Raw genomic sequence first — 20,919 nt, forward strand, 5'->3', positions numbered from 1 at the left:
TCTGTGATCTGCTTTTTTCTACAAAATTAAACAACTGAATGAACATCCTCCGAGGCCGGTGATTCCATAATTTTTGCCAGGGGTTGTATTGTAAAGCACTTTGAGCATCTGATGCAGATGGAAAAGCGTTATATAAATGCAGTCCATTTACCATTTTACTAACATACTGCCATACAAAATGATTCACCAGTATTTTGTTTATAATGGAGAAAAAGGACACATTAAAGTTAAGTCTTGGTCAACATTTTCTTTCCTAAATTTATCCAACATTAATGATGGTTGATGTATTGCAGAATACACCGTTTGAGTGACAGTGGCATTTCTTTATGCTCATTTTGATGAGCTTTTGGCATTGATATCATGCAAAAGTAATGAAATAGAATTGAAGTGTGTTACTTCAACTTTGGGACATCGGAATTAGGTTGCCAGTTACATTCTGTAGGAGGCAGCTAGCAACTGACCACACATTTTCAAGACCTTTACCATAATACTTTTTAAAGATAGTTTACGATATTGGTTCAAAGTCAATCAAACTTCTGGCTTCTTTGAAATGGTGACCACAAGGTTTTCATGAACAAACACCTTTTAATTCAGTGTATGTTTTATAATGTGCCAATTCATGAAGCAAATCTTATTTTTGTTTTTGTCAACAGATGCCGTAATATTATACTAACATTACGACATTAACAGAACCTGGGAGCAGCCTGTCAATGTCGGCACCGTACGCACGCTTGCTCGCTGCAGCCCCTCACCACAGCGATATATGTTTTTATTTATGTCCACGTGAGGACAGCAAGCAGACACACACGCATCACAGTGGGCAGTGTGGCCACACATTTTTCAAGTGCGAAGAGAGCGGTGTTAGATGTTCATGTGTGTCACCTGGAATTTGGCCGACACCTACCGCGAGAGGGTTCGATGGCTTCGCACAGGGCACACTGTCTTTCAGCTGCTGGTGTGCACAAATAGTTGTAGCAACAGGTGTACGAGGCAGCTACGTTTACACGTTTGCACACGATTCCTGCTTCATGTGCACTTTTGCGCAATCAACCAAATTTGCACTATGTGTGAATGGGCCCTAATGGATATCATGGCTTTGTTCCCATGTCAGTCTGTCTAGAAAAAGGACACAAATGCATGGATGGCTTTTTGTGCTTTAGGACTATATACTTTCATTAAATGTCAATGTCCACTCATCTAAGGATGGTTTCAGTCTATAAACGTTGCTAAGAAGCATGACCAGACATTGATTTCTTTGTAATACGGACATGATATTTGTCCAGGGAGCGGCGCCTCTTATTAAAACCACATGTGGCCGTGTTACGTCTCCTCTGAGTCTTTTCCTTCACCTGCATTGATCTCGAGAGGGAAACGGATTGTTGACCAGAATAATTACTGTCAATATGAGCATGTGTATGTGTGTATTTGAATAATTACTGTTATAGCCCCACTGAGAGGACGGAGAGGGAATGAAGCGTGTGATTAGAACGTCAGTGGGCCTCTGACAGACAGCACATGTTCACACAGAAACACAAAGACAGACACACTGTGGACCACCTTCAGATAACAAGGACATGTTCGGATGAAGGGCAGCTGGACAGCATCATATTGTGAAGCAGCATAAGAAGAATTTGCATTTTTGATCAAAAAATGTACTTGAATGAATGATGTTTTCAAAAGGTGATGATTTTGTACTATGGCTATCATGATTTCACTTCATGGCAGTATTGGTATTAGAAAACAACTGGTCAGTCACAATTAAATGGTACTTATGTATAAGAAGTTGTTACAGTTCTGTTGTGATGAGTTTTTTATTGGTTATAACATAAACAACTGCTTACTTGATCCATAAAATTATTGGTGTCCAAAAAATGAGGTGGGCTTCATAGATAATTGGCAAAGCTTCTGGGGAAAACCTGGTCTTGTTAGGAGAGACGGCATCCATCCCACTTTGGATGGAGCAGCTCTCATTTCTAGAAATCTGGCCAATTTTCTTAAATCCTCCAAACCGTAACTATCCAGGGTTGGGACCAGGAAGCAGAGTTGTAGACTTACACACCTCTCTGCAGCTTCTCTCCCCCTGCCATCCCCTCATTACCCCATCCCCGTAGAGACGGTGCCTGCTCCCAGACTACCAATAACCAGCAAAAATCTATTTAAGCATAAAAATTCAAAAGAAAAAATAATATAGCACCTTCAACTGCACCACAGACTAAAACAGTTAAATGTGGTCTATTAAACATTAGGTCTCTCTCTTCTAAGTCCTGTTGGTAAATGATATAATAATTGATCAACATATTGATTTATTCTGCCTTACAGAAACCTGGTTACAGCAGGATGAATATGTAGTTTAAATGAGTCAACACCCCCGAGTCACACTAACTGTCAGAATGCTCGTAGCACGGGCCGGGGCGGAGGATTAGCAGCAATCTTCCATTCCAGCTTATTAATTAATCAAAAACCCAGACAGAGCTTTAATTCATTTGAAAGCTTGACTCTTAGTCTTGTCCATCCAAATTGGAAGTCCCAAAAACCAGTTTTATTTGTTATTATCTATCGTCCACCTGGTCGTTACTGTGAGTTTCTCTGTGAATTTTCAGACCTTTTGTCTGACTTAGTGCTTAGCTCAGATAAGATAATTATAGTGGGCGATTTTAACATCCACACAGATGCTGAGAATGACAGCCTCAACACTGCATTTAATCTATTATTAGACTCTATTGGCTTTGCTCAAAAAGTAAATGAGTCCACCCACCACTTTAATCATATCTTAGATCTTGTTCTGACTTATGGTATGGAAATAGAAGACTTAACAGTATTCCCTGAAAACTCCCTTCTGTCGGATCATTTCTTAATAACATTTACATTTACTCTGATGGACTACCCAGCAGTGGGGAATAAGTTTCATTACACTAGTAGTCTTTCAGAAAGCGCTGTAACTAGGTTTAAGGATATGATTCCTTCTTTATGTTCTCTAATGCCATATACCAACACAGTGCAGAGTAGCTACCTAACTCTGTAAGTGAGATAGAGTATCTCGTCAGTAGTTTACATCCTCATTGAAGACAACTTTGGATGCTGTAGCTCCTCTAAAAAAGAGAGCTTTAAATCAGAAGTGCCTGACTCCGTGGTATAACTCACAAACTCGTAGCTTAAAGCAGATAACCCGTAAGTTGGAGAGGAAATGGCGTCTCACTAATTTAGAAGATCTTCACTTAGCCTGGAAAAAGAGTCTGTTGCTCTATAAAAAAAAGCCCTCCGTAAAGCTAGGACATCTTTCTACTCATCACTAATTGAAGAAAATAAGAACAACCCCAGGTTTCTTTTCAGCACTGTAGCCAGGCTGACAAAGAGTCAGAGCTCTATTGAGCTGAGTATTCCATTAACTTTAACTAGTAATGACTTCATGACTTTCTTTGCTAACAAAATTTTAACTATTAGAGAAAAAATTACTCATAACCATCCCAAAGACGTATCGTTATCTTTGGCTGCTTTCAGTGATGCCGGTATTTGGTTAGACCTCTTTCTCTCCGATTGTTCTGTCTGAGTTATTTTCATTAGTTACTTCATCCAAACCATCAACATGTTTATTAGACCCCATTCCTACCAGGCTGCTCAAGGAAGCCCTACCATTATTTAATGCTTCGATCTTAAATATGATCAATCTATCTTTGTTAGTTGGCTATGTACCACAGGCTTTTAAGGTGGCAGTAATTAAACCATTACTTAAAAGCCATCACTTGACCCAGCTATCTTAGCTAATTATAGGCCAATCTCCAGCCTTCCTTTTCTCTCAAAAATTCTTGAAAGGGTAGTTGTAAAACAGCTAACTGATCATCTGCAGAGGAATGGTCTATTTGAAGAGTTTCAGTCAGGTTTTAGAATTCATCATAGTACAGAAACAGCATTAGTGAAGGTTACAAATGATCTTCTTATGGCCTCGGACAGTGGACTCATCTCTGTGCTTGTTCTGTTAGACCTCAATGCTGCTTTTGATACTGTTGACCATAAAATTTTATTACAGAGATTAGAGCATGCCATAGGTATTAAAGGCACTGCGCTGCGGTGGTTTGAATCATATTTGTCTAATAGATTACAATTTGTTCATGTAAATGGGGAATCTTCTTCACAGACTAAAGTTAATTATGGAGTTCCACAAGGTTCTGTGCTAGGACCAATTTTATTCACTTTATACATGCTTCCCTTAGGCAGTATTATTAGACGGTATTGCTTAAATTTTCATTGTTACGCAGATGATACCCAGCTTTATCTATCCATGAAGCCAGAGGACACACACCAATTAGCTAAACTGCAGGATTGTCTTACAGACATAAAGACATGGATGACCTCTAATTTCCTGCTTTTAAACTCAGATAAAACTGAAGTTATTGTACTTGGCCCCACAAATCTTAGAAACATGGTGTCTAACCAGATCCTTACTCTGGATGGCATTACCCTGACCTCTAGTAATACTGTGAGAAATCTTGGAGTCATTTTTGATGAGGATATGTCATTCAAAGCGCATATTAAACAAATATGTAGGACTGCTTTTTTGCATTTACGCAATATCTCTAAAATCAGAAAGGTCTTGTCTCAGAGTGATGCTGAAAAACTAATTCATGCATTATTTCCTCTAGGCTGGACTATTGTAATTCATTATTATCAGGTTGTCCTAAAAGTTCCCTAAAAAGCCTTCAGTTAATTCAAAATGCTGCAGCTAGAGTACTGACGGGGACTAGAAGGAGAGAGCATATCTCACCCATATTGGCCTCTCTTCATTGGCTTCCTGTTAATTCTAGAATAGAATTTAAAATTCTTCTTCTTACTTATAAGGTTTTGAATAATCAGGTCCCATCTTATCTTAGGGACCTCGTAGTACCATATCACCCCAATAGAGCGCTTCGCTCTCAGACTGCAGGCTTACTTGTAGTTCCTAGGGTTTGTAAGAGTAGAATGGGAGGCAGAGCCTTCAGCTTTCAGGCTCCTCTCCTGTGGAACCAGCTCCCAATTCAGATCAGGGAGACAGACACCCTCTCTACTTTTAAGATTAGGCTTAAAACTTTCCTTTTTGCTAAAGCTTATAGTTAGGGCTGGATCAGGTGACCCTGAACCATCCCTTAGTTATGCTGCTATAGATGTAGACTGCTGGGGGGTTCCCATGATGCACTGTTTCTTTCTCTTTTTGCTCTGTATGCAAGACTCTGCATTTAATCATTAGTGATCGATCTCTGCTCCCCTCCACAGCATGTCTTTTTCCTGGTTCTCTCCCTCAGCCCCAACCAGTCCCAGCAGAAGACTGCCCCTCCCTGAGCCTGGTTCTGCTGGAGGTTTCTTCCTGTTAAAAGGGAGTTTTTCCTTCCCACTGTAGCCAAGTGCTTGCTCACAGGGGGTCGTTTTGACCGTTGGGGTTTTACATAATTATTGTATGGCCTTGCCTTACAATATAAAGCGCCTTGGGGCAACTGTTTGTTGTGATTTGGCGCTATATAAAAAAATTGATTGATTGATTGATTGATTGATTACCTTGAAAGAATAAAAAAATATTTTAAACAGAATGTAAAGATTAAAATTATGTTTTTTCCAGCATTATGAATTTACAAATAACTGATGATATGGCTTGATGATATAACTTCTTTGATTTGTTTTTTCACTTAAAATGCAGCATAGTGTCTGAGTATTTCTACTCTGTAAAAGAGCCGACAAACATCCATTGTGTTGTCTCTGGTGATTTATGTAGAATTTGAAACAGTCTCATAATGAGGACCAGTGATGCCGGTAACGCGTTACTTAGTAACGCGTTACTCTAATCCGACCACTTTTTTTAGTAACGAGTAATCTAACGCGTTAATCTTTCCAAATCAGTAATCAGATTAAAGTTACTTCTCCATGTCACTGCGTTACTATTATTTTTCATTGTGGGTCGATAGCAGCATTAAACTTGGTCCGTGGGCAGGGGGTCGGGGTTCGACTGAACTACCCACTTTAAGTGAGCTGTGAGCTTTTCATCCGCGGTTTTTTGCAGCTGCTGGACTCGTCCTCACCTCTTAAAGCGCGGTGATCATCACACCTGCACTGAGCTTTACAAAGACATTTTTATACTTTTTCCCCTCCTTTATTTAGAATTCTGATCTGAGCTGCTCCGTATCGTCTCGTTAAAAACAGCTGATCCTCCGCGACGCGTCAACAACTAACACTTTTTTTCCACTCAAATGCACCTCAACTCTCTTTCTGAGGACCACATGATGTGAAAACGCAATAAAACTTACCTGTAAATCTGGTCCTGTTTTCTACATAAATAAATGTTATCCATTCTTTGTGCTCAAACGCCAAAGCAGGGGCGAATCCAGGTGGAATGGGGGCGTGGGGCAGGGATGTACCCCCCTCACAACACCCCTAGATTAAAGGTCCAGTTTTGAAGCCGTTTTTTACTACAACTACTAATATTGCTTAAAATAATAATCATTTCGACAAGTAAAATGTTTAGAGAGTTAGAATTTAATAGTTACATTTCTAAACAATGTAGGTTTGAAATTGCAAGTTTTACTGTTACAGTGCTGTCAACAGTTAAATATGAGGTCAAGAAAGAGGTCTTTATTTTACTTTTTATAAAACAAGTATTTATTTTCATTGAAGTCAAGAAAGGGTGACTATAAAGTGAGTTGTTGTCGGCAGCTGGGGAAAGTAACTAAAAAAGTAACTAGTAATCTAACTTAGTTACTTTTACAATTGAGTAATCAGTAAAGTAACTAAGTTACTTTTTCAAGGAGTAATCAGTAATCAGTAATTGGATTACTTTTTCAAAGTAACTGTGGCAACACTGATGAGGAAGAAATGCTGATCGCTATATCCCTCTGTATTTCTTACGGGTGGATAAAAAGGGAAGGTGGATCTGAGTAAATGAGAAAATGCTGTAAGATGAGATACTAGTGAATGCTGATGGAGACACAGTCAGGTACCCCCTTGGGCAAGGTCCTTAATCCCCAAGTTGCTCCCGGTGTGTAGTGAGCCCCTTGTATGGCAGCACCCTCACATCGGGGTGAATGTGAGGCATTATTTGTAAAGTGCTTTGAGCATCTTATGCAGATGGAAAAGCGCTATATAAATGCAGTCCATTTACCAAGTGGCCCCTGTGTACATGTATGTGTGCATGCTTTCATGTGTGCGTGTGTATGGCTTAGATCACGGAGGAACTGGGGCGAGCTGACATTTGTTGTTTGGTATGCTGTATGGTTTTGATGCATCGTTACACCCTTAATTCAGTTACTTGGAAATGCTCATGTATCCATCCCCTGATCTGTCTAAAGAAAAGTAGCTTGAAAGGGGTGATTTCTGTTATTTAGATTGTTCAGTTACTTATGGCTTATGAAACTAGAGGAACTGTGTATACACATGGCTGTAATTCTTAAATGTCTAATGCCGTATTTTTTAAAGCGTTTGTATTACAGCTGAAAGTCTACACGACAAGGACGTCTTGACTGTTTTGTGTCCAGACATATAAGTCCAAAAACATTCCATATTAATCTGACTGTAGAGAATCTAATGATTGCTCCATTCTTTTAAAACATTTTTTTTTTATGAAAAATGTTTCACTATGTTTCACTACAATTCCTAAAATATTCAGGGGAACAAATTATGGCTGCATATACAAGCACAGGATTATGTAACATTTAAAATGTTGTAGAGTATGTTGCAGGAAATGGATTTAATTTAAAATCATCATTCATGCTTTTAGACTAACAGAAATGTGTTCTGGAACATCAATCAAACCATACGTGACCCTGCTCGTAAACACAATCAGGTTTCCACGTATGTACGTCTGGGCAACATTCTCAGACCCTGTGCTTTCCTATAGATGTATATAAAAAAAAACCTCCATTAGAGTGTCAGCCAGCGCTCTACGCCGCCACTTAACAGAAGGATTTGAACAATCGGGGGAAGAGTCTAAAAGCCCAATTTTCATTTGCTGTCCATCCGAGTGCCAACACAACCTGGCATTCTGGGGAGGATAAACAATACCTGTCGTCATTTAATGAGGGGACAAACTGACAAAACAGACTGGCACATGGGCAGGCATGCATGCAGAAAGGCAAGAAAGTATTAAGAGAAGTAATTTTCCCATCCAGACATGCATGACAGAAGACAGATTCATAGACAGGACACAAGCGATAAAGTCACTTCTTACCTTTAAATATGGGACATATTTTCCACACTCCGGCTGCGCCTTCTCTGTTGTACTGTCCAAGAGCCAGTTCCATGTAGAACAGAGGCATGCCCGCTATCACCATGAAGAACAAGTACGGCACCAGGAATGCACCTGCAAAGGTTTCCACTTTGAATCGAACGGTATGCAATCATTTCCCGCTATGCGGATTATCTCCAGTTAACACTTCATTTTGGTGAAGGACAAAAGTTTCCAAGTAAAAAGACACTGACTTACAGGCTTAGCATCTCTTATTCACCTGTTTTACATATTTCTTTGATTCAAACACTCCACGTGTGTCTGATTAGCATAACAAAACCAAGTGAGCACAGGTACGATCTTGCACAAAACTTGCAAACAAGAAGGAAAATTGATGACTAGAAAATATAGAAGATTTGGAAAAGTGAAAGATTAAGTTCAAAAGCATGAGCACGAGTACGAATGCCATACGAACACCCAGAATGTGTGTCGAAGCCGCCTCGAATGAATCACACACAATCGGAGTGCAGCAGCTCCTAACATCAGGTCAACTGCGGCAGAACACAGTATGGATACCGAGAGTGCAGGCCAGGTGCGGCCACAACATAGCACAAACGCCCCACAATGCCAGCAGAATGCAGCAGGCATATGCAGAATGCACCTGTACATGCGCAGTCCGATCGCCACTTGAAGTCTGAATGGAAGGCAAGCAAGGGGAGGGGCATGGCAGAGCCAGCACAGTGGTCCACTCTTTTGAAGATCTGATGTGTCACACTGCTGAGTTTTGAATGACATCCAATCCACGGGCTAATTACATGCAAAGCAGGGTCCCCTGACTATCGCATCACTGAAGTGCATGTGATGCGTGAGACCAGATTATTGTGGACATCTGATCACCAACATGCACACCCACAGCCATTATTACTGGAAATAGCCACCAGTCCACAGTGCATTGCAGTAGACCCATGATCAGGGGACCCTGGATGATACATATCAGTCCATATATTGGATAAAATACAGGATCCAGAGGCGAGCTAAGGTAGGTCCTGATGTTAACGCATCAGCAGTGGCACACCCCCCCTTGCATGCACACCCTCTTTATCTTACCCACCAGGGACCCAGCTGTTTGGCAGACAGCAGGACACACTGGCCAGACAGGCTCACGCACACGCAGTGGTGTGATCAGCTGTTCATGAGCACACACACACGCAGCTGAGGGAATATGTGTTCTAGCCTCATGCACGTGCAGTAGTTCAAGCAGATAAGGGAGCCTCACACAGGACCTGCGGTGCGATCAGGTTATCGAATGCATCTGGCAGGAATACACAGACACTGGTAGTGTTAATTTAGCACTGTCAGTGTTTATTTTACACAGGTGATTTTGCTGTGTAAGACACATAAAAGCAGAGCTCTGCTTGGAGGGCAATATGAATGTTGGTGTGCACTGAAGACGGAGCTGAAGCTGCGCAAACATTTGCATTTCACTGCCAATTTAATGGATGTTTGAGTACACAATTAAATTTGCACCTGTAGGCCTTTGATTTGTTTGCTGTTTTAGAACATACAGCATAAAATTATTACAAAGTGCAGCACCAAGTCAATGCAACACATCACATCTGACATGTCTGCAGTTATTTCGTTTACATCAACACTCGCCTCATCCTTGTGATCATCGTGCCGTGCCACCACCAGATGGTGTGCGAGCTATGGTTACAGCACTACTGACTGTGCACACTGCAAATTTTTCCCCACTTGTGTGCAGGAGTGTGCAACTGCTTTCAGAATGAAATCTTTTCAATATCATAATATTTTCTGGAAAAAAATCCCACTGTATTTCATATACACTTAATATATCTAGAAATGGAGTGTGTTCAAACATCATCTGTTGCCATCTGTTATTGCCAGAAATTTCTGCTGATGACAAGAAATTTCATTCAGTATCCAAGTATAAGAATCAATCACAGTGTCAGCATCCGACATGCTGGTCAGTTTTCCTCTGCCCCACTGATAAAATTTACTTATTACATTACTTTGGTACATTGTGATTGATGGCTGATGGTTTTTCGCCAACAGATCCACTACTACGCTTGTCATCTTATTGCAATGAGGAATCAGACTTTCACATCTTTTCTGACATGCTTCATATTTCAACTTAATGGGGCAAACATTTCTTTTAACTTGATGAAATGTGTGCATGTGTGTGTGTGAGATGTTGGTAAAATCTGTGCAAAGAGAATGTTTTTTTTTTTTTAGCTGCAAAAGAAGAAGACACTTTGGCTCACTGAAAGAATAACTTAATCAGCATGTCATATAAAGCTCAAAATTTTCTTTGCACAGGTATGAAAGGATGCTGTTTTTTGTGTGTGTGTGTGTGTGGGGGCTGTATCCTCATACCAAACTGTGGTCCCTGTATTATTTTCAGCACTTAAACATAATGAGAGCTCTATGTGAAACAGCCGCAATTAGTGACAGTGATTGTTAGAGCTCATTTATTCAGAGCAGCTGTGGTGGTTTGCTATTTTGATCTCTTTAAAAAGCTTTAAAAAAAATACAGTCTGAATCATACAGACTGACCAGCACAGATGTACAGACATACAAACACGGGAGCATGAGCTAATAGCACATCTTATCCAGCAGGTAGCACACACTTTCAGACATTTTGTTGGAATCCACAGATCACAGACTGATGAAAGCTATGGGTGGGTGCGTGAACTGTGCCATGCAATCTACGGTGCATTCAGAAAGTATTCACAGCGCTTCACTTTTTCTACATTTTGTTATGTTACAGCCTTATTCCAAAATGGATGAAATTCATTAATTTCCTTAATGACAATGTAAAAAAAAATTGATTTTGTTTTTAGATTTAAGCACAGTGGCCTGCATCATCTGTATATTGAAGACGTTCGGATCCACCAGGACTCTTTCTAGAACCTGTCTGGAGAGAGAAAAACCTTCCAGAAGGACAACCATGTCTGCAGCAATCCACCAATCTGGCCTGTATGGTAGCGTACCCAGACAGAAGCCACTCCTTAGTAAAAGGCACATGGTAGCCTGCCTGGAGTTTGCCAAAAGGCACCTGAAGGACTTGCAGACCATGAGAAACAAAAATTCTCTGATCTGATGAGGCAAAGATTGAACTCTTTGGTGTGAATGCCAGATGTCATGTTTGGAGGAAACCAGGCACCATCCCTACAGCGAAGCATGGGGATGGCAGCATCAACTCTGACAACTCTGTGAATGTCCTTGAGTGGTCCAGCCATAGCCCAGACCTGAATCTAATTTAACGTCTCTGGAAATATCTGAAAATGGCTGGGCACCAATGCTCTCCATCCAACCTGATGGAGCTTGAGAGGTGCAAAGAAGAATGGGCAACACTGCCCAAAGATAGGTGCACCAAGCTTGTGGAATCATATTCAAGAAGACTTGAGACTGTAATTGCTGCCAAAGGTGCATCAACAAAGTATTGAGCAATGGCTGTGAATACTTATGTACATATGGTTTCTTAGTTTTTTGTTGTTAATAAATTTGCAAAAATTAAAAAAAAAAATCATGTTCTCATTATGGAGTGTTGTGAGTAGAATTTTGAGTGAAAAAATGAATTTACTCCACTTTGGAACAATTCAATTCAATTTGTTAATTTATATAGCGCCAACTCACGACAACGTCGCCCCAAGGCACTTCACATAATTCACAACAACACAAATTAATCTAAAATCAAAATTAAAAGCAAGAAAAGCACAGTAAAAAGATAAACACAGTAGAATAAAAAGAAATTACAAAGCAAACACAAACAGATTAAAAAATGAATGATAAGACAGTCTAAAAAAGTGGGTCTTCAGTCTTGATTTAAAAATTTGCACCGTGTCAGACTGCCGAATAACAGCAGGTAGATCGTTCCAAAGAGCCGGACCACGGTAGGAGAAGGCTCTATACCCCACAGACTTTTTGTTCATCCTCGGAACACACAGAAGCCCTGCACCTTGCGAACGCAAGGGCCTCGCAGGTACATAGGGCTTAACCAAGTCCCCCAGGTAGGAAGGTGCCAGTCCATGAACAATTTTATAAACCAACAATAAAACTTTAAAATCCGATCTGGCAGAAACCGGTAGCCAATGAAGGGATGACAGAATGCGAGTAATGTGGTCAAACCTTCTACTTTGTGTCAAAAGTCTGGCAGCAGCATTCTGTACCAATTGAAGTCCTCAAATGCTAGACTGCGGCAGGCCAGAAAATAAAGCATTACAATAATCCAATCTAGAAGAGACAAATGCATGAATCAATCTCAGCATCAGCCATAGACAGGATGGGGCGAATCTTCGCTATATTTCTCAGATGAAAGAAAGCAGTCCTCGTAATTTCCCTAATGTGGAGGTCAAAGGACAACATAGGATCAAAATTACCCCAAGGTTCCTCACTTTGTCAGTATGATGTATAACACATGAACCTAGGCTAAGCGCCAGCTGATCAAATTGATGCCGATGTCTTGCTGGACCAAGAACCATCATTTCAGTCTTATCAGAGTTCAAAAGTAGAAAGTTGCTAGACATCCAAGTCTGTAACAAGGCTGAAACATTGCAAAATTTGGAAAAAGTGAAGCGCTGTGAATACTTTCTGGATGCACGGTAATCCTCACAGTAGACACCGGGATTCTGACATTTCTTATTTTTGCTACACCGGCCAGCTCTGCAGGAAAACATCCATTTAAAAAACAAGTAAATAAGTGGGTGCCCCCCTTCACTGGTTTAAGCACCAGTCCCGATGCCATCACGCTTCTTTTTTTTTTTGGTCAGAATTCATTCATTTCTTTTCTGCCACTCATCCAGGTCCATGATACAGTGTCATTCAACCAAGCAGTTCATTCCACACTTCCATAGTCCTCCAACTGTTCTTGGGGAAACCTGAGGTGTTCCCAAGCCATTTGGGAAATATAATAACTCTAGTGTGTCTTGGATCTTCCCCAGCACCTCCTTCCAGTTTGACATGCCAAGAAGACATCCTGAGGGAGACGACTAGGGGGCATCTTCACCAAATGCCTGAAACATTTCTGTTGGCTCCTTTTGATGTAAAGAAGCAGTGGCTGTACTCTGAGTACCTCCTGGATATTCACACTCCTCACCCTGTTCATACTGATCTCACACTCCAGCTTTGCCCAGACAAAAAATGTCTGCATGCAGGTGGTAGGACAAAGGCATTTCCTATGTATGACTATACTAGAGCTCTTGGCAAAATTCAAACATCCACCATGTGGAGATAATGCTCAATTTCAAGAACCTTGAGTACAACCTGCTGTAGGACATGACAAACTAACCTGTTGCTTATAGTAGTAGATACTCCTGGTCACAATGTGTTAACGGATCAGAAAAGAAGAAGAGCTCAGCTGTGTGTATTAAAAACCTTGACTGTGTGTATGCCATACGTCTTTTCCCTTCTCTATGCACTAATTCTCTGTAAGCTGTACGTGCTTTGGACAACATGCTCTACTCCTTGAGCCACAGTTGTCCAAGCAACAGACATGCAACATTCACCTGTCCATGTATCAATCTATCCATGTCCAAATAATCTCCAGCATAATTATTTAGCTACACATACAACAGAAGCAAGTCAAATAAACTCAAGTAACATTTGAAAATAAGAACATATTGAACTGTTTTGCAGCTGCTGGGATCCTGCTCAGCCTGTTCAGTCTGGGTTGCAGAGCAGGCTGTCCATAAACCAAAATAATGGTGAATGAATTAAATTCTCCAGTACTTCAAAGTATCCTTAAGCAAGCTCTTCACTGATTGTTGCAACAACAATAATCTGATCCTGAATGTGAAGAAAACCAAGGAGCTGGGGATCAACTTCAGGAGAAGATGCTCCCCACCTAACATACACCCATTTACATCAAGTACTCTGCTGTGGAGATTGTGCAACAATCAACATCCCTGGGGGTTCATGTCTTTGACAACCTGACCTGGTCTCTGCACATATCCTCTCTGGTTAAAAAGGCCAACCAGCGTCTGCACTTTCTCCACAGGTTAAAGAGTGCCAATCTGAGATCTCACCTCCTTCCTCACCTCCTCCTATAGAGGAAGAATAAGGAGTGTACAAACCAGTAGTATATCTCTGTTGCATGAAAGTAGTGGCCTTGCAGATAGGAAGGCATTGGGGAGGGTTGTTAGGGCAGCAGAGAAGATTATTAGGGCCAGGCTGCCAACCATTGGTGAACTGGCAGAACGGCGCTGCTTGTCCAGGGCAAGAAGGATAATCAGGGACATTTCATATGCCTTTAACAAACTGTTTTCCCTTCTGCCCTCAGGTAGACGGTACCATAATCTGAGGTGCAAAACATGCAGATTCAGGGACAGCTTTTACCCAGACATCATAAGACAGTTCAGTATAAATTGATATAAAGAACTGTGCAATATAAAATGTAGGATATAGAATACACCATAGCATCTGGTAGCAATTTTATCCTTGTAGCATCTTCATATGTTCAATATCCTGTGTCCTTTATTTATTTATTGTATGCTGTGTAGATGCTGCAGATACAGAGACAGTTATTGATAGTTATTTTTTCAAACCCAGTATATCACTATCACACACCTTGAACTTTTATTTATTTATTTTTATTTATTTATTTATTTGTGTAGTGTGTCAATATTTTGTTCTGTGACAGCATCTATGATGTTTTTTACTGAATGACAATAAAAACGAGCCTAAGTCTAAGCCTATATTAAACCTGAGATTGTGAGTTGACCAAAATCACAAATTACATTGAGCGAACATATTACCTTAAAATAAATTTAAAACATCTAGTCAGCTAGTCTAGTCTTAATGTTATGGGCAGAAACATGCACATACTTCATTTTACATAGATACTTCTTCAGCCGCTTATCTGGGATTGGGTCACGGGGCACACACACTTCTTTTTGTTGCCACAAATCCTCAATAAGTCTAATAAGAGAGTAAGAGGATCTTAATGATCCTATCCAACCATATCAATCCCCAACTCCCATATCATCCTCGACCTCCTGCTGTGGGGTAGAACAGCCTAAGGACACTCTGACAAATTATCCTCCTTTTGCTGCATTTTTTTTTTTCAATCTCACCTCCTCCGTTCTTGTAGCAGAGGTAGGGAAATCTCCAGACATTGGCCAAGTCCACAGCAAACCCAATCACAGAGAGAAGGAAGTCGATTTTCTTTCCCCATGTCTCCCTCTCCTCCTCTCCACTGGTGTTGGTCTGAGTCACTGTCGGAGCCACTAAAGTAGTTGAGGTAAACTGGACCCCGTTCTGTTCTTTTATGAGGATCAGCTCCAACTAAAGGGGTGAAAGCACTTTGTTAAACTCTGCAGTTTTTTTTTTAAGTGCTTAACAGAAAAGCTGGATTGGATAAATGCAACACTTCAAACTAACTGGCATGTAGTGTGAAAATATTACAATCCTGAATATCACCCTCATTGCACCAATACATCATCATTACCCTGTGCATCGGTGAGACGCCAATAGCAAGGACTTATTTTTTATTGGTGGGTGTGTGTGTGTGTGGACAACATAACTCCAAAAAGGATGGACAGATTTCCCTCAAACCTGGTGGGAATATTACTTGGATAGATATCTAGAGGTGGCTAGATTTTGGAGTAGACTGTCAAAGGTCAAGGTCACAGAAAACCTGGTCCAAAAAACACTATTTCTTGTATACCTCAACAACCAACAAACCTAGATGGAACACACTTGGTGGGAGTATTACTTTGATAGAAATCTAGAGGTGGTTAGATTTTGGAGTAGACTGTCAAAGGTCAAGGTTAGAGAAAACCTGGTCCAAAAAACACTTTTTGTATACCTCAACAACCAACAAACTTAGATGGATCACACTTGGTAGGGGTATTATTGTGATAGATATCTAGAGGTGGTTAGATTTTGGAGTAGATTGTCAAAGGTCAAGGTCAAAGAAAACCTGGTCCAAAAAACACTTTTTTGTATACCTCAACAACCAAGAAACCTAGATGGATCACACTTGGTGGAAATATTACTTTGATAGATATCTAGAGGTGGTTAGATTTTGGAGTAGACTGTCAAAGGTCAAGGTCAAAGAAAATCTGTTCCAAAAAACACTTTTTTTTGTATACCTCAACAACCAAGAAACCTAGATGGATCACACTTGGTGGGAATATTACTCGGCTAGATATGTCAAGGTGATTAGGCTTGTTCAAATGTCAAAGATCAAGGAAAACATATTTTTTTTGTATGTAAATTCAGAAGCCTAGATGGATGATCTAAAGCATATAATGGTCAGCAAGATATTTGTGATTAATTGCATGAATGACTTCAAAATGTCACACAGAAGCCATATAATGAAATCATACATAGTCAAAAACACCACTACAGTTATATGTGTATTTACTGGTGTTTTTATATTGTGGTGTGTGAGCTCGCAGTGTTTTCATCAGCCCTCTGATGCCTTCCAACAGCTAGATAGTTAAAATAAAATTTCAATAGTAGAAATTCTGCTCTATAAATATGATTTTCATTCTGTGCCAACAAGTGCATGAAAAAAAAATCCAGTTTTTTTTTGTTAATTTGTTTGTTTGTTCAAAATAGCTTGCAGTGCTGTGACTGAGTAAGGTTTAAAATCAAAATAATGTACTTACAACCTAAATGAATGGACTAAATGTGTGTTAGGGCTGCACTGACCTCTTTTGGGCCCGTGGCATTGGCGACTGATTTTTCTGGAGCCACAACAGACGACATTAGTTCAGCCGAGACTCTATCAGTCTGCGCGGACTGATAGAAAACCTTCAGGTAGGAAAAACACCAGTGAGGTGGCCGAGGACAGAGGGAGGATGGAACTGAAGATTTTTGATCACTAAAGAAGAAAAGGCAGAGGGAACTTGTACATCAAAACACACTATGACAAATAATCCTCATTATTAACAGAAAAGGTCATTTTGGACTCGAGCAATGTACATGATAATATTGTTTTGACACTACAAATTCCATAGCAGGAACAAACAGCCGTACAGTTTTTTTTTTTTTTTTGGTCACAGACAGTCGTGCTTCCATTCTCACTGGTACAATGAACTCATGAAGATGGAGATTATGGAGGGTAATACAACACAAATAAATTATATTTACAAACTTTGACATTAAAGCTGAAAAAATAGTATTGGGTGTAAACTGTATATTTCTAGTGATTTGGGTGAAGTGACTACCAAAGGTTGAGAAATAAAATTGGGTCTGAGAGGAGCACACGGAATGATGGGAAGCAGGGTGAGTAAGAGGAAGGGGCGAATGAGCGTCTGCACGAACATCACAGCAAACACGTTTCATGTCACACTTACTAATCGTCATTTTGCATCCACATTTGGCCCCTCTTTTGTTAACATTGACTGGTGGCAACCTGCCATTCACCAACATCTGGATCAAATTTTAGTTCAGAACTTCTTGGGAAAGGCACCACGTGTATTTTATGTTAATTATAAGAAATAATGCTGATTATAATAAATAAATCAACTTCTAACCCACAAAACATATCAGTATTGCATCATGATGCTTTATTGTTCTTACCAATTTTACTAAAATGTGCTTGAATTTCTAAGTATGTGACACAGCTGTGCAAATATCTCACAATTTAAAAAAAATGATTAAATCCTTTTAAACCTTAGTAAACATGTAAAAGTGAACAATAATAATGAATCAAATATTTAAAAATTATGAGTAAAATAAACAGTATTGATAATTAGGAATAAATAATAATACATTCTTTATATTTTCCATCACTTCAGTGCATAACATTGTATTGTCATTACAAGTAAAATGATTTTTGAGATAGAAAGACCAAGTTACAAAATATTTTCTTACAAATAAATGCCTCACCTTAAACACTTTAACTCCAGCTGTGTTGATTTTCTTCAGTGTGCTGCAAACTGATGCTGACCATATTTCCTGCAGTTTTAGTTTCAGGCTGATGCAAAGAAAAAAAAAATAGTAATAACAAAACAAAAACCAACAAGGTGACAGAAGTTGAGACACAGTGACAGACTCACATTAAGAAAGGCGACGAGGATGAAGACAACAAAATGAGAGCCGTTAATCTGTGATGAGACGTGAGCACCATCCCACACTCCTTGGCTGCAGTGACTGACGGAGACCAGAGCACCTTGTGGTGTGCTGTGGAGATTCATCTGCGGGGGCCACCCTTGAAATATGAGAAACAATCATCGGCACCCACACACCCACTCGCCCCCTCCCTACCCCCAAGCTTCATCCCTTTCTGCTCCTCCTCGTCTCCCATCCTGTTTTCTTACTCAGTTCAAACATTGACACTGGTTGACATAATTTGCATATGTGGGATTAAAATTTTAAATGTTTGAACAGTGACTAAATACATCGTCACCAACTTTACTGTCCGGATTCTTTATTTGCAGGTGCTTTGTATGCATGTTGCGTGAGCATACATCATCATGGACGCACTTTAAAAGCGGCCACCAGATCAACACTATAGAAATGGTAGAAAGTGGACAAACAAACTCATTTACTTACACGTGACTTCAAAATTACATAAATATGTTGAAAGATTTGCACCAGCTACATTGATACAAAATTCTTTACTTGTTCATACATTTTCATTGTAAGCCTGCAGTCATGGGATGTGGGCTTACTTAGTGTCCCGTGGGTTCAGAAGAAGTTGGCTGAGCAATGGGTGTATAGCCTTTGTTTTCATGCTCCTACTTTGCAGAACAATTTCCGTGTTGACATTAGGCCGTCCACTTCCACTAAACCTATTAAGGCTAGTCCTAAAGGTGTAGAAAATTGACTGTGTTGAAATCTTGTTCTTACAAAGTCATCAAATTGTAGGAGAAATACAGATCCTGGATGGGGTTTGTTCTTAAGGTTTGTTCGAGAAAGACAGATAGACAGATCCAGGCTCTGGGGTGCAAATGACTACCCAATCTCAGTTAAGCTTGGAACTCCCATTCCCATCAAGTGTTACCCCGCCAGCCAAAGTGATATCTATTTACAGTCGGATGGACTAGGATGATGCAGATGCATTGTCAAATTCAAGGAGGCAGACAAGTAGTCTTAAGTGGTCAAACCTGGAATGCCTTTCTATATGTTAATAGACCAATTCCTATGGCAAATTTATACATCATGAAAAACATTCATATTCTATACCCACATTCTCCATTCAAAGGTCACAGGGGACTGGAGTCTATCCCAGCAGTCACAGGGCCTGAAGCGGCATAAACCCTGGACAAGATGCCAGAACATTGTAGAGCCACATATAGACAGACAAACTCAATCCCACACAATTCAAAGTTTTCAATTCACCTGCACGTCTTTGGAAGTGGAGGAAGCCATGAACACCCGGAGGGAACCAATGCAAACACAGGGAGAACATGCAGACTCCACACAGAAATGACCAGGTGGGAAGTGATCCCAATTTCAATTTATTCATCTTGTATTCATTTCAATTTCAATTTATTTTCATTTATATAGCACCAAATCACAACAGAGTTGCCTCAAGACGCTTCACACAAGTAAGGTCTAACCTTACTAACCCCCAGAGCAACAGTGGTAAGGAAAAACTCCCTCTGAGGAAGAAACCTCAAGTAGAACAGACTCAAGGGGGTGACCCTTTGCTTGGGCCATGCTACAGACACAAATTACAGAACAATTCACAAAACAAATATACAGAAAAAGCTGTTGGTGCACAGGACAGGAGGGTCTCCAGCACAAATACCACACCCATCTCTGGATGGAACTGCACCTTAAACAGAGAGAAAAAACAGAATCAAGCATCAAGAAGACAAGAAATACTGTATAATTTGTCAGCATTAAACAACAAGAAAAACAGGAAATACTTAGGTGATTGCTGGCCACTAGCCCTAAACTTCACTAAAAGACCCAGAATTTAGGTAAAGTTGAGGCCACGGCATGCTCTGTTTCCTAATAAAATGAATTAAAAGTGAAAAGCGTAGAACTGTACTATACCAGTATGCTAGCCATATGAAAGAGAAAATCAGTGCGTCTTAAGTCTGGACCTGAAAGCCTCCACAGAATCTGACTGTTTTATTGACGCAGGGAGATCATTCCACAGAAAAGGGGCATGATAAGAGAAAGCTCTGTGACTCGCAGGCTTCTTATTCAGCCTAGGGACACAAAGTATTCCTGCACCCTGAGAATACAAAGCCCAGGCCGGTACATAAGGTTTAATTAGGTCAGCTAGGTAGGGAGGTGCCAGTCCGTGAACAATTTTATAGACTAGTAGCAGAACCTTAAAATCTGATCTCACTGGGACAGGAAGCCAGTGAAGGGATGCCAAAATGGGTGTAATGTGGTCGAACTTTCTGCTTCATGTCAAAAGTCTGACAGCAGCATTTTGTACCAATTGGAGAACCCTGATGCTAGACTGCAATAAACCAGAAAATAAAACATTGCAGTATCCCATTCATCTTGTATCCCACAATGTTCTTGCTGTGTGGCAACTATTTCACCATGCCACTCGTAAAAAACATGTTTAAATAAATATAGAAAATCGGGTGACTTATACTCAAGAATATCCAATGAATGTCAAAGATGACTCCGGACGTTTTGTGACACCTTTTTCCAATTGTAGTCAAGTATCCAGAAGTGGAAAACCTGAATTCAGAAAGTAAAACGTCCTATCATGTATTGCAGACCTAAAACAAGTGATTTCATTAATTCTCTCATCTACTTGCCTGAAGAGTTGTATTAGATGCAGCTGGTTTTGTGGG

The 20,919-nt window shown here is 40.2% G+C and overlaps 1 protein-coding gene across 1 annotated transcript in view; it reads right to left on the reverse strand.

The window, feature by feature from the left end:
- slc6a3 (solute carrier family 6 member 3) overlaps positions 1 to 18,152 on the reverse strand; it is a 59,757-nt gene extending 41,605 nt beyond the window's left edge. Inside the window, exons 1-4 of the mRNA XM_034175254.1 lie at positions 18,038 to 18,152; positions 16,856 to 17,027; positions 15,271 to 15,481; positions 8,183 to 8,314 (exon numbers count right to left, since the gene is read on the reverse strand). Of these exons, the coding sequence (XP_034031145.1) occupies positions 8,183 to 8,314; positions 15,271 to 15,481; positions 16,856 to 16,912 (400 nt within the window). The 5' untranslated portion in view covers positions 16,913 to 17,027; positions 18,038 to 18,152. The remainder of the gene's footprint in view (positions 1 to 8,182; positions 8,315 to 15,270; positions 15,482 to 16,855; positions 17,028 to 18,037) is intronic.
- Between the last annotated feature and the right edge of the window lie 2,767 nt (positions 18,153 to 20,919).

Source organism: Thalassophryne amazonica, chromosome 7, assembly GCF_902500255.1.
Source record: "Thalassophryne amazonica chromosome 7, fThaAma1.1, whole genome shotgun sequence".
Classification (NCBI taxonomy): Eukaryota; Metazoa; Chordata; class Actinopteri; order Batrachoidiformes; family Batrachoididae; genus Thalassophryne; species Thalassophryne amazonica.